Genomic DNA, 15,472 nt, shown 5'->3' on the forward strand with positions numbered 1-15,472 from the left:
GGAAGTCAATGTCACCAAAGAAGTGGGTTTTTGGTTGCCAGGGCAAGACAACTCTGCACAGATTCCCAAAGAACCCAGCGTTAAGGGAACAGTGGATGGAGTTTGTTTTTCCTGAGCATAAACGGAGTTGTGTAGACTGTTTGTTCCCTGCATTTCGACGATGATTGTATTATAAACAAAGCCCATATCGACTGATGTGCAGATCGTCTAATGCTTAAGGATCGAGCGTCACAATGATAAAGTTTCGCTGTCGCATGCGGTGAGTAAAGTGCTTCAAATGTCTCTCTGTGTTGTTGTTAGCTCGGTTAGCACAGCTATAGCACACCGCCCACACGGCCCGCCCCCAGCCGCTCGGTTTTTTCCGGAAAGACTCGGTACAGCCTATCTTTACATTAAAAATATAATAAAACTAAAGACGTTTTGGAGATATGAAGGATGCAATACTACTCTATAGGTACTCAAGATTAACAGGAGATTGAGTGAAAATGAGCAATTCACCCCCCCTTTAACGACAGAGATATTTAGTGGCTAGCTACTGTGTACTGTCCCTTTAAGAGACCAACCGCTGCTGTGCTGACAGACACGCGGATCTCACAGGCGCCTCATTCACGTTCATCATACTGCTCTTATATTATGAAGATACTCGACAAAAATACATTTTGGCATAATTGTGTGTGTTATTGTTCGTCCAAGCGCAAAAGAGAACTGTATTCTGGGCTGTCTTGTGCGCACGCACGATATCAGCGCGAGTCTTTCTGTGTCACACTCAGGACATTCACGTCATATAATTGCGTAGGCTTGACATCGCGATTGCGATATATGATTAATTGTGCAGCACTAGTTGAGGTTATTTTATGATTAAAATAAAACAAACATAAAATCTTACAGCATTAGCTATAAAATGGAGTTTGTTGTTGTCTTAAGCAGAGAATGTCTAATATATGAACGCTATCATGAACGCTATCATGAAATATCATGAACGCTAGTTAGTGCTCCAGTATAATCGGTCCGCCGAAACTCATCCAGTGAGAAACGTTCCGTGGTGCGATTAAAATGCGTTAAAAAGTTTAACACGTTATTTTTTGTGTAATTAATAATCTTAATTAACGCGTTAAAGTCCCGGTCCCGGCCCTAATTAATATTATAATGATTTAATATCAGCAAATTGACTTACAAAACGTTTATTTCCTTTATTTCAAGGCAACTCAAATATAGTGATAAGTAAAAAACTACCTTAAATAATTAAGGTAGGCTATCATTAAACCCTTTAAACAACAACTTAAAAAAAAAAAAAAAAAAATGGCTTAGCAGAGGCTGTCTCTTGATGTTGTGCCTTAACCTTTAAAGGAAACGGTACATATATGTAATGTACCTTATAATGCTGGGGAACATAATGTACCTTGAGGTCCAACAATAAGCCCTATGGGGTACGTTAGTGTAGTAGATTGTACCTTGGGGGACAGAAATGGACTCCTACTGTATTTATGAGAGTGTAGAATCAAGTATTGTGATGTGTGGAGGGCTCCTCGTGCCTTAAATAAGGAGGTGGCGTAGCAGCTTATATTTCCTACACTACAATAGCTAATCACTTCTAACACTAAACCTCACAGACAAGGTTTTGTAATTTTTTATGTACTAATCAATGTTTTAGTTCATGTTTATTGATGTATTTTTAGACAGTGGCTGATATCAGTTTTTACTATAAAATAGATGTTTTGAAAAATGCCTCTTTTTTTTAATGCTCAACCGAATGGTTCAATGATATTTATAGTAAAAGTATACAAATTAAGATATGACAGATACCTGTACTAAAATGTATTCATATATAAAACAATCCCGTTCAAATGCACACCAGTGATCTTTCAGACAATGGGCCCTATCTTTCACTGCAGCGCAATTGACTTTGTACACAGACGCATGTATCATTCCTATTTTGCACCCGCGCACAGCGCGCTTTTCCCTCCACAGAAGCACGTCGCTAAACTAGGGAATGAACTTGCGCTCCCTGGGCGGTTCAGCGCAAAAAAGGAGGCGTGTCCTGGCGCAAACGTTCCTTCATGCTATTTTGATAGATAGATAGATAGATAGTGCGTCTCACAGGTGTGGCTCATCATAATCACGCCACCGGCCTCACGCCGTCCTCCCACGGGCCTCGACCTTGTCCTGCTCGCCACAGATAGATAGATAGATAGATAGATAGATAGATAGATAGATAGATAGATAGATAGATAGATAGATAGATAGATAGATAGATAGATAGATAGATAGATAGATAGATAGATAGATAGATAGATAGATAGATAGATAGATAGATAGTTTATTATAAAAGCATACATCTAGCTTACACATTTACCCAAATTATCATACGCCTTTTTAACCGAAACTAATTTGGGTGGGTTTCTTCATCCCCAACGTCCCTGACGAGAACGTCGGTCTCCTCGGCTGTGAACCGCTCCTGGTGCGCGCCTGGCAAATCCGCTGTTATAATAGGAATCCGCTTTAGAACAAGCGCGCCTGCTCTTAAAGGGAATGTGAGATGACGCTCTGATTGGTTTATTTCATGTTACGCCCAAACCACACCTATGAATAATGAAGCTACTTCAGACCAACCCATTTTAGATTTGCGCCTGGCACAAGAGTCATTTATCCCGCCGGGAAAATAGCAACAGCGCCAAGACCCGCCCACAAAGTTACTTGCGCTTTGCGCTTTGACACTTGCGTTTCAGATCATTAAAATAGGGCCCTATACCTTTAAAAATAAAGTGATGTAGTTGTTCTTCAAAAAAGTAAGAAAGAAAGAAAAGTGAGGACATTAAAGGGTTACAGACAATTACTTTATGCATTTTTTTTTATTCAAATAGAGTTTTGTGTGTACGTTTTATTGCTTGTTTTGTAATGAAAGTGATGCATATGAAGTACATAATATATACAAAATGACAACATTCAGTTCTTTTGATCAATAATGCAAGCAAAATCATAGTCTTACTCCTAGATCTTCTCTGCATTTAACAATCGTTTTATTTATCAAAAAGAAAAATTACTTATAAAGATATCCTATATAATTATAACGTATAGCAATGTTAAAATTAGTCGTTGTAGGACAATGACATGTTGAAATGATTCAGTGAAATGTGATATTGTTTGCTAGTTGTGTTGTTCTCTTCCAGGTAGATCCAGTTACAGTGATATTGATAATAAAATACAGTACGTTTAATTTTGTCAGGTTGAACTTAAGTTCAAGTTCTTTCACTGATTTTCTCAACTGGAAAATCCCTTTCTGCATATCATTAATGAATTGTTCTGTTTTCTCCTTAAACGGTTCATGTGTGTGTTTTGCAGGTTTGTCCTTCAGCCTCTTGTTGTCTTCTATAATCTCTTTGAGGATGTCAGGCACAGAACTAACCTTGGCGATCATTTCTGAAAGGTTTCCAGACAAAAGCCCAAATTTAGACATCCAGTCTCCCACTTTACCATCATGTTCCTGAAAGATCTGCGTTTTTCTGAAGCAGGAGGTGAGATGTTCACTCAAAACCTGGGCTTTGTGCTCTGACAGCGAAAGATCTCTGAGGATTTCCTCAGTTCGTTGACAGTTTTTTTCCAGCATGTCAATAATAAGGTTAATTTTATCCTGAAATCTCTTACGTTCCTCTTCAATGGTTTGTTTAAAGTTCTTCTTCTGCTGTGTTGTCTTGTATATCCCGAAAGCTGCACATAATGCAGCGACTACAGACACAGCTGCCCCTGATACAACAAACATGTCAGAAACTTCTTCATTATCTAAAATGAAATATAATGCTGAAAACACCACCCCGATCACTCCAGCTATCATTGCTCCTCGAAGGGCAAAAATAGCAAGTCTGAGACCATTTTCAAACTCATTGATGAGATCACTAATTTTCTCTAAATGCTTGTTGAATTCTGGAGGAATGTCCTTATGGAGTTTCTTGAATTCCTCTTGGAGATGAATAACATCAGATCTAAGAGGAAACAAAGTAAAAACATCAGGGATTTTTCTATCCTTCGTATCAAGTGAAAATCCATAAATATCATGAACATAACATATTAAAACAATAAGAGCAATCTCTCACAGCATGTTCGGCGGGTACTCCATGCTGTTGCGCCGGCGCCGGCGTCGGCATCTGAGTGAAGGCATTGTTTCTGTGATTAAAGAACACAAGAGTTGTGTATCATGTCAGGACTAGCTAGGTCCACATTGCAGATTTAAGCGACTAGTAAGATCATCGTACAGTCAATCCAGTCGTCTATTGCTGGATGCTGCTAAACTGCTGGTTTAAGAAGCAATCGTATAAAACAACACAAAACAACAACAAAAAAAATATTAATGAAATATCTTTCCTTAAACATAGAAATATGACGTGTGTTTATGAGAGAGCCACGACTCGTGTTGTGTTGATGTGAGAGTATAGACAATCTTACTGACAATCTTATATTCATCAAATGCTCACTTGTGCACCGTTTTACACAAATAAACCAAGACATAAAGCCAAATCAGCCTAAATATAACAAATAAAGCTTGCATATAATGTCATTTTTGTCTTATTTCTATAATGTTATAACTATGACCTTACCCGGATAGTGTGTAGAAGTTGAGCTGAACTCATCAGTGGAGAGTCAGTGTGGCTCATCGGTGTTTTAGCTTCGTAAAGCCTGGCAAAAAATTTCAGAAGAGACATTTGACATTAAACTGATATATTTATACTATCAGAGAGTTTATGTCTGAATAACAGTCAACACTGAACAGAAATCGTAGTATCTAATATCTTAATAATCAAACGGACCTTTTAAATGGTCTATCTATTTTCTGGTCAAGTTTTTATAATAAAAATAATCTAAATTTAAACACATCAATTATGTATTAGTATTTGTGTATATCTGTAATCTGGATATTCAGAATAGGATATATTAATTTCCAGATAATATCTTTTGTAAATAGATTTTTCAAATCTATTTATTTTATTTTATTTTTAGTGATGAACAGTTGGCCCTATATACACTAATGTCCCTTCATACCTTCTACTAAGTAGTAAAATCATCAGGAATACAGCGATCTGTCACAAGCCACATTAATAACCTCACTGCAGCATTTATTGTTTGAATTTCATGTTAATACGTTTTGAAATCGGTGACTTTGTTTCATTATGTAGGGTCAAAAAACTGATGATTTGTTTATAGTTTATAGTCAAGTTTCTCCACAAAGGGCTCAAAACAAGCATACAACTAATCACAAACTTTTGCATGTTGTACACATATTTTGCTCAAATTGTGTATATACAATTATTAATTCCAGGTAAACAAAATCATCTGAGCATGCGCAGACATCGCAAGCCCTCCTTCTGCATCACCATAAACAATATAAAATATTATATTCATATAATTAATATAATAATAATAATTAATATAATAATGTATTAAGTCATTCAGTTATTGCAAGCACTTGACAACATGTCGAGAATATGTATTGGAGTTGCAGTGACTGTGCACTTGATGACTGTACGCAGAAAATCTGTCCATCCTTTTTTTTAAACAGACAAAAAAGTCTTGTTATGCAATTTTATTATGGAAACAGAAAAAAAAGAAAAAAAACAAGATGGGGAAAGATACAATGTGCATTTTCTTGTAAATTGTAACATATTTAGAAATACGTTTAGCATGTGCAAGATGATTATGCATCAGCCAAAGTAAAATAAATAAATAATATATATATATATATATATATATATATATATATATATATATACAGGTGCTGGTCATAAAATTAGAATATCATCAAAAAGTTGATATAATTCAACTTAACAGGTGAAACTAATATATTATATAGACTCATTACATGCAAAGTGAGATATTTCAAGCCTTTATTTGTTATAATTTTGATGATTATGACTTACAGCTTATGAAACCACGAAATCAAAATCTCAGAAAATTAGAATATTACATGAAATCACACAGTAATTACACAGTGATACCATGGTCATTGAGCCAGGTTTTGGTTCTTTCGGCAGTGTGGGCGATGCAAATCCTGCTGGAAAATGAAGGAAGCATGAAATGCTCTGAAAATGTCCTGGTAGACGGCTGCGTGGACTCTGGATTTAATAAAGCACAGTGGACCAAAGTCCTCTTTTCTGATGAGAGCAAATTTTGCATCTCATTTGGAAACCAAGGTCCCAGAGTCTGGAGGAAGAATGGAGAGGCACACAATCCAAGATGCTTGAAGTCCAGTGTGAAGTTTCCACAGTCAGTGATGGTTTGGGGTGCGCTGTCATCGGCTGGTGTTGGTCCACTGTGTTTTCTGAGGTCCAAGGTCAACACAGTCGTCTACCAGGAAGTTTTAGAGCACTTCATGCTTCCTGCTGTTGACCAACTTTATGGAGATGCAGATTTCATTTTCCAGCAGGACTTGGCAACTGCACACAGTGCCAAAGCTTCCAGTACCTGGTTTAAGGACCATGGTATCCCTGTTCTTAATTGGCCAGCAAACTCGCCTGACCTTAACCCTATATAAAATCTATGGGGTATTGTGAAGAGGAAGATGCGATACGCCAGACCCAACAATGCAGAAGAGCTGAAGGCCCCTATCAGAGCAACCAGGGCTCTCATAACACCTGAGCACTGCCACAGACTGATCAACTCCATGCCACGCCGCATTGCTGCAGTAATTCAGGCAAAAGGAGCCCCAACTAAGTATTGAGTGCTGTACATGCTCATACTTTTCATGTTCATACTTTTCAGTTGGCCAGCATTTCTAAAAATCCTTTTTTTGTATTGGTCTTAAGTAATATTATAATTTTCTGAGATTTAGATTTTTTGGTTTCATAAGCTGTAAGCCATAATCATCAAAATTATAACAAATAAAGGCTTGAAATATCTCAGTTTGCATATAATGAGTCTATATAATATATTAGTTTCACCTGTTGAATTCTTGAAATAAATTAACTTTTTGATGATATTCTAATTTTATGACCAGCACCTGTATATATTGTTTATGTATCATTAATTTAAAATACTAAATACGCTATTCTATCTAAATTTGTTTTGAAAATGTTATTAGAATAATTGAATAACCAGTGACAGACAAAACAGAATATCAGTGAGATTAATCTGCAATGTATTGATTATAGGCCTATGAAGATATATTGATTTGTCTCTATATACACATATTTAGCTAATATTTTACTTTATGATGACAAAACTATATAAATTAAACTTGATTTCACTCAATTACCCTAAAGGTTTAAATGAATAGTGAAAAAGACACAAAAAGCTTAGATATTTAACATAATACTACAATGTCATTTTTTTTTTCAGAGACACGAAATGAGATCAGTTAACCTTGACTGACTAAATCTCACAATTTTTGATAATCAAATGACAAAATTAAGAAGAGCGTGGCCATTCATTAAATGTGTTTATGAGATGTTGTGCCATGGGTCAATAATTAAGGTTGGGGATATTTAAAATGTTAGTATTTCGAATAGAATTTGTTATTGATAAGTTATTCGATCCGTTCAGTGTTTCTGAGTTCGGTTTCATTTCTGACATTTTTTTTTACGATTAAGTAAAGCAGTAGGGGTGTAACGATACCCTAATTTCACGATTCGATACATATCACGATACTGAACTCACGATACGATATTATTGCGATACTCCAAGACATATAATAAAAGGTTAAGAAAAAAATGTACTGTTGATTAAATGCTAAATTTGATAACATTTTGGGTGTAAATGAATAGGCTTGGACAATGGTGACACCAGAATAAATATATTCATGATTCGAACCTGAAAATACAGAATTATTTTAGATGAATATGTTTGCACTCTGTCACTGGCTAGATATATGTAAAATAATGTAGGCCACTTTTTACTGGTAACATAAGACTTATAACATAAGCATTATCAGGACCCACTAATATTCCCCCATTATTATACATTATATTCAACATAACATATGTAGTACTGACTCTGAAAACTTTATTTTTTTCTCACAGGGTATTTTTTGGGGTGAACTATCCGATACATATTGTTGCATTTTTGTATTGCGATATATTGTGACGATATATTGTTACACCCCTATAAAGCAGTGGCAAGAGTCATATTTCTCTTGTAATCAGCAAGCTTTGGACATTAAAGTTAGCTATCTGTTATTTTCAGTGTATTTTTGTAACTTGTTTGTAATGCCTTTTATTTTCACAAATGGTTGGAATGTTGTCAAAACCCTTCACAGTAGAATAAAGATGGTGATTATTAATGTTGAATCCAGGTTGTTAAACATTAACAGCCATTAGTAACAGCCATGTCAATGGATAGTCAAGTTTATTTTATTTATTTATATAGTGCAGAATAGTGCAGTCTAGTATATCCTACCATGAGGAAACCTGATTAACTAATTCAATTCAATAGAACAATCAGAGAAGTAAACAAGAATAGAAGCAAGAAAAGATCCAATAATAAAAAAAAACGTGTCAATTAGATAAAACTGGTATTAAACTTGACATTCATACTGTGTAGCCTATATCATGTCTGAAATCATGGCCACGCCCCCTTGTCTATGCGTCACTACTACAAACTGTACATTACAGAGCACACAAACAACACACAAACACACACATTCTCACCATTAACACTAGACCAACCTTTCTGCAGTCCTGATCGAGGCTTGTATTTTGCGCCCTAACGGTTGTGATGTAACTGCAGAAGCTCTGTCTTTAACATGTTGAAACAGAGCTCGTGCTTAACAGCGAGACCATAAAAACTAAATTACACTTATCATGCACGGAACCTATCTATACAATTTAGCTTTAAGACATTTACGTAAAACAAACAAAAGAAAAAGATAAACAAGGCGTATATTATTTTAAAGTTATAGCCAAAATGAAGCTAGAAAACACACGTTTATGATCCTCCTCTCTTCGTTCTGTTCTCTTCCTACTCCGCTCTTCCGCCCCGTGACAGGTTCATACAGGTTTACAGTAGGCAGAGCTGACATGATGCAAATGAGGTTTCAGAAGCTGCTGGCTGTATATTGTAGCCTATCTATACTGAAAAAAATCACGGTTTCAAAACCACAACAATTTTTCGTTAAATTACGTTCCTGCAGGTTTTTATTTTTTTTATTTCTCATCACAGGAGGGAAGTGTATGCCTCAGGTTGTGTGGAGAGAACACGAGCCCTCCGGGTTGGTGAGCAGTCAGTCACTGTCTGTGTTTTTTTTTTTTTTTTTTTTTATCTTAGCTGATCTCAGTTCTGGACTTGCACAAACAGCATTGCAATCAAAATGTAATCCGTGTGGAAATGTATAGCACTAAATAAGTTAGATCATGATTAAAATGCCGCGGTTGCCTCTTACTTTAAATAACGTTACAGATAGTTCGGTCAGTAGCCTACATACGGAGACAGAGACACGACTGTGAGTTTGTTCGATAACTGCGTATGTTAACCTTTAAATAAAAGGGAATCTGAGTTCATCGTCAAGTTGTCAGCTCAATATCATGGCACCATCTCACTGTAAAGCACAGAGTTCCTCTGTTTCGAGCTGTATCTCTCAAGGCAGAGCTGGTGTTTTTGAGCCGCTCCAGTTTCATCGCAATCGTTCAATGCAGAACACAAGAGCTCCGGTCAGAACTGCAGAACGGTTGGTCCAGTGTAAATGTTGAGAATGTGTGTGTTTAGGTGTTGTTTGTGTGCTCTATGTGTAATGTACAGTTTGCAGTAAGTTAATTGGAGTTGCGAGTAGTGAAGCACAGACATTTTGTGTGTGTGAGTGTGTGTTAAAAACGTAAGTGTTTTTAATTGCGATTAATCAGAGAAAAAATGTGTGATTAATCTAGTTAATTTTAATCGATTGCCAGCACTTTATTAATTCTCTTCTAAACACAACCATAGGTTGACAAAAGTGCTGTACAGAAAGTTAAAATAATGTAAACAAGTAAACAATATGTAAAAATGTACATAAACAACATCATAAAACAATTTAAATTAAACTTTTAACACACCATAATTTGTGGCATTTAGTGGCATTTTCAATATGTATCCCCATGCAGTCGTCGATAGTCTGATGTTCTCGACTGAAAGGGAACCTCCTGGTTGCGTATGAAAAAGAGGGAACGGAGGACGTATAGTCCCCTCGCCACTACTGCTGGACCACCACTGACTCCGTGGGCCGCTCAGCTCCTCAGCGAAAAAGCAACTGGTGAGTGCGTCCACTTCCGTGTTTATACCCGCGCTGCGGGGCGGGGCGTGTAATCATGCACGCCAATGTTGTATTGGCTTGATTAAATAGCAGTACGAAGAAGACAGTTTGACAGACTATTGACAGGACTTAACCCCCTGCATGCTCGTTATGTTTTTTTTATTTTTTTTATTAGCATTTTTTCTATTAATAATCAATATTAATAATTTTATTAAAAATATTATTTGTTTTTTGTTTTTTTAATGGAACAGGAAAAATCTTGATGGAAAAAGCTGGTGAATAATGCTTCAAATATTTTTATGCTCAGTAGAAAAACAAGTTGTATAGAGAACATTTAAACAACTATGTTTGGAGTGGTTTACAAGTGATCATGTAATGTTTTTCATTTTGTAATATCTTAATTGTTTAAGGTGATGGGCATTCAAGATTGCTGTAATTCAAGAAGTTATTATTGACCACATATCCTCCCCCATTGAGGCTGTGAGCTAAAAAAATAGACAAAGAAAATGGCACTTTTCCTGGAGTTCAACAGTGTTGCCAGTATTTTACCATTAATTTACAGGTCAAAGATTTACAGTGGTACCTGAATTCCTCACCAGAAACAGACTTTGATAGAAGTTTAGAATATTGCTTGAGTAAAAGTTTTAAAGTATGTGATATTTAATGTACTCAAGTATGAAAAGTATTTTTATTATATTAAACGTACTTAAGGATTGAAAGTAAAAGTACAAGTAAATGCAAAATACATAAAGGAGCAAAAAAAAAAAATATATATATATATATATAAATTGTTCTATACACAGCAGAAAGATTGTGTTCAGGACCTATACTGGATTGTGTTCAGGGCCTAAAATTGTGCTGTAAAATAACGGTAATCTGGCAGCAGTGGTTGTCAGTAATGTACCGTTACGTATGTACCGCTATGTACGTACCGTTATGTACGTACCTGTACCATTAATGTACAGCTCTTGTTTTTTACAGTATGTTACCGTAAAAATAACACTGAAATTTACACAAAATAAAACTGGAAAATGGATTTCTTCGAACAGTTTGAATTAAAAAACTAGTATGTATACAGTGTTAGTACTGTGAAGCACTGAAAAGGGATATTTCTCAATATAAAACAGCAAACACTTGAAATTAGTGAAATAATTAAAAACATGACTTTAGCACACATATTTGCAGTTTGTCATTAGCTTGCAAATACATATACTAGTGGTAAAATACTCAGCAAACAGCTTATCACAGCATCAGCAACTACACATTTACTGCTGTAAGCCCGTCTAATCCTCCAAATGGCGGTCTGGTCTCTGCGCGGGTGAATACGGGTGAAGGTCTTTCCTTTTACGCAACACAACAAGATTACAGTGTTTGTCAATTGTTAACAAGCATTGTTCAATACTGAAACCACATTTTCAAAACTCTTCATAACGTCTGCATTACCAACATTAATTAAAGTACCTTAAAAACCCACTCAGACCAACAAAACACTTCATACATGTCTCAAAATAAGCTCATTCCACCAATCACTGGCAACAAATTCTCATTCAGAAAACATGCATGTCACTCATAACCTGTGTTGGGAGTAACGCGTTACAAAAGTAATGCATTACAGTAACATATTACTTTTTGCTGTAACGCAGTTTGCTGTAAGGCATTACTAATCAATTTTCAGTAATATTTTACTCGGTACATGTTCAGTAACACTTGCGTTACAACACACTTTTAGCCCAAAATTTAATTGTAAAAAAAAAAAAAAAAACACGGGGGGAAAAACAGCAAGACCGTGAGACATTAACGAATGAAAAAATGCATGCAAGTTATTACCTGTTCATGGTCAGCCAATAGCCGCGTGTGGTGTCCACGTTTGTAAATAAAGACTAAATTACAGCTTCTGATATATTTGTATGCCGATTTATTTCATTCATCTCCCTCTTGCATACAAAGGTGTTGTACCTTTGTATTGTGTGACATAGTCCAGTAAAGGCATGTTTAGGGCAGGTTTTACAGGAGTGCAGTGAGGCATGATTTCAGTCTCTGTGTTCGTGCTGGCCAGTGGAAAAGCGGCTAATGGGAGAAATGACTTTCGGTTCATTTATGAGACGAGCGCCAGTTCACGCGCTGGCACCTCCATGTCCTGATTATCTCTTGTCTATATTTTACTTTTTTTAATTTATTAAATCCAGGCAATTGTTTGATGAAACATTGATTAAAATTAAGATACAATTAATACAAAACGAAATTTACTTCAAAGAAAGGCTTTGTGCTTTATTTTTTGAGGTCTCTGTTAAAGTTTTAAAGCAGTCTTTTAGTGCCACTTTCAGAGCGCTCACGTGCGAAACTGAGAACTGACAGGTCTGTACCATTGTTTTTTCCTCATAAATGCGAACACGAAAAATAAAATAAAATGAATATATTATGTTATGTGGAGAGCCGACCCCTCTTCATCCAGTGGGTAGTATAACTTTTGGTTTGCTTAGTGTAATTCACAGAATTACAAAAAAATATTTTGCTACCTAAAAGTTAAAGATTTTTGTGTCACGCATGCATGAATGTCTATTTCCCTCATATTAAATATGAGTAGGCTGATATTTTTCTAATGTCTGGACTCCTTTATTAAGGGAGTATGGATATATAAACAGACGTTTCAATATATTGGTATTAAATGCATTTTCTGAGAATTTATATTTCAAGTTTTTACTGCAAATGTCACGTGGAATTTTATCCTCAACTAGTTTTGTGGTTTAGGTCTACGTATTTTATAATGTTAACTTCAAATAATACTAATAGTAATTTAAAGATGTGGTAGCATTGGATCTGGACGGGAAGGATAACTCTGGGGATTGGAAGGGACGTGTCACGATTCTGCCTTCTCACACTGCGACACAGGTTTGTGGATCTGAGTGTCGCGATTTCGGTTTCATATCGCATATCGTTACAGGCCTAGTCATTTTAGAATGTAAAGTTCTACTTCTGTAGTTATTTTGGTGAAAGAAACTCAAAAGTAATACAGGAGTAATGTAACGCATTACAAATCTGAGACAGTAATATTGTAAGGTAAAGAATTACGTTTAAATAACAGTAACAAGTAATTTATAATGTATTACAGTTTGGTAGTAACTTGCACAACACTGCTCATAACACACTGACCTAAACAACACAAGCAACAGGGAGCATTACATAAATAATTTTTTTATTTAAAGTTTTATTTTTATTTTTATCTTTTATTTTTAAAGTTTTAATGAATTTTAACATAAACAGTATTTCATTATAGAATAAGAGATTTTTAATTTATTGAATATACTAAAGCATACGCATGTAACAACAATGAATCAGAAATAACTGTGAAAATTTTGTTTTTGCCAAGTTGAATCCAGATTCATCCACAAAGATAAAAGTATGTGGAGTTCGGCTGGCTTCTATCTCCATTACCCTCTAAATTACAGACAGTTTAACAGTAATTTACATTATGCATAACTGCATGTGTATGTACCCTGTTTGGTTACTGAGCAGACATCTTATCTGGACATACTGAGACCGGAGTTCATTTACTCGTTCACTGTTTCTCTCAAAGGGTACAGTGTACAATTGCTTCATCCTTATTTTATGTTTCTCTAGGATTCTGGCAATTGTCGTTGTGCTGACCATATTCACATTTCCAAAAGTGATATTGTCTGCCAGCACTCTATCCCGAATTTCCCGCAGTTTTATTGCATTGTTGGCAGTTACCATGTCAACAATGGCAATTTCCTGCACATCTGAGAACATTCTGCCTCTCCCTCCTCTCTGAGGCAACCTTTGGATCCTAAAACACAATTACTGTATTGTAATAGGTTTCAAAATGTAGACATATTGTATTGTACTGTAATAATCATCTCACCTGTTGTTTTGCCGGAAAATTTGTACTATTTATGCAACTGTTGAGCGGTGCAGATTTGGTTGCACCCTTAGACCGGCCTCTCTCAAAGTGAGACCATGGTTCACAACATGGTCAATAATTGTGGCCCTTATTAAATCAGATATCACCTCTCTTTGTCTACCTCTCCTTTGTCCTCCACACACTCTCCCTCGTACCACTCCTCTTTCCCCACCAACCTGTCTTCTGTGATCCATATTTCCAAACAAAATCAGTTCCAAGCTATCCCCTTTTACTAAAACATGGTAATGAAGCTAAAGCAGGACACCTGGGCTGGCTTTGAGCTGAAATTGCAATTAGATTGGAATGATTATTATTTCATTTTCTGCTAAGATTTTCTATATTTCAAAATAATTACTGCAGAAATGCTTGAATTTTGCCATCATTCTGATTTGAATGTGCTTTTATCATCTTTGAAAGCAGTGTGTTTATGAATAATATCCTGCACATATATAGTTTTTTGCAGTTTGTGGAGTGTGAATGACAAAAGTGTTTGTGGATTTTGAAAAATGTGGTGATTGAATGCATTTTGTCTGAAAGCAATGAAAAAATAGTTTTGAAAATGTGGTTTCAGTAGTGAATAATGCTTGTTAGCAATTGAAAAAAAAAAAAACTGTAAATTAAATACAACCTCGTTATTTCATCTGACTTAAATGAAAAAGGTTTTAATGATATCTGAGCCTCATTAAAAGTGAGTGAATGTTTGATTATTCTTTTTAACTCTTTAAGTATAATTTACCCGTTCCAGATTAGGAAGCTATGTCGCTCAGAGGTCCTCACGTCTTCTGTTTAACACGGGTCTCACGATCACAAGCTCATCAGTTTTGATCATCAGACAGAGGTAATTGCTGTATACATGAGATCGGTCACATTCATGTTTACACAATCAAAGCTACTGTGGTAGCCCCCATGGAATTGCATACACTTGAATTTAACATAATGTTTACTTCAGTATAGGTATGGCCACTATTACAGATATAAGCTGACCAACATTACTTCTCTTAAAATAGCTTTGGACTGACCATGCTGTGGTTTACCATGTACACTTATCTAAAGTAACATTAAATTAAAACAGAGGTAAGACACACAGATTTAGGTTGGTCAAGCAGCATTTGCTGTTCTAAACGGAAATTCACTTCTTGTCTTTGCAAACCAAGTACACTTGAATTGATGCAAAATATTAGTTGTCACTAATCTGACGCAAAACGTACTTGGTTACTTACGTAACCTCGGTTCCCTTACAGATAAGGGAACGAGTACTGCGTTGCAAACGCTTAGGGAAAACTCCTTTTCTCGAGAATATTGAAGCCTTTATTTTAAAACGCATTGCTTGCAGCACAGGCGAGAGCATC

At 35.8% G+C, this 15,472-nt stretch overlaps 1 protein-coding gene across 16 annotated transcripts in view; it reads left to right on the plus strand.

Moving 5' to 3' along the window:
- The window catches only part of LOC308686997 (serine/threonine-protein kinase Nek1-like), a 181,575-nt gene that overhangs the window by 144,906 nt on the left and 21,197 nt on the right, over positions 1-15,472 (plus strand). For 7 of the 16 annotated variants that reach the window (XR_014029666.1, XR_014029667.1, XR_014029668.1 and 4 more), the window contains exons 11-12: positions 3,340-3,512; positions 10,056-10,204. The exons of 1 other annotated variant lie outside the window; for it this stretch is intronic. Coding sequence is in view for 3 of the 15 variants with exons in the window: in XM_081359173.1 (XP_081215299.1) it covers positions 3,168-3,204; positions 3,340-3,485 (183 nt within the window). In the remaining 12 variants the exon portion in view is untranslated. Of the gene's footprint in view, positions 1-3,167; positions 3,205-3,339; positions 4,548-10,055; positions 10,205-15,472 lie in introns of those variants that run through there. 8 more of the 16 variants (XR_014029672.1, XR_014029676.1, XR_014029665.1 and 5 more) reach the window with 6 other exon arrangements.

This window comes from Scardinius erythrophthalmus (genome assembly GCF_964197995.2).
Source record: "Scardinius erythrophthalmus genome assembly, chromosome: 2".
In the NCBI taxonomy this organism is placed as follows: Eukaryota; Metazoa; Chordata; class Actinopteri; order Cypriniformes; family Leuciscidae; genus Scardinius; species Scardinius erythrophthalmus.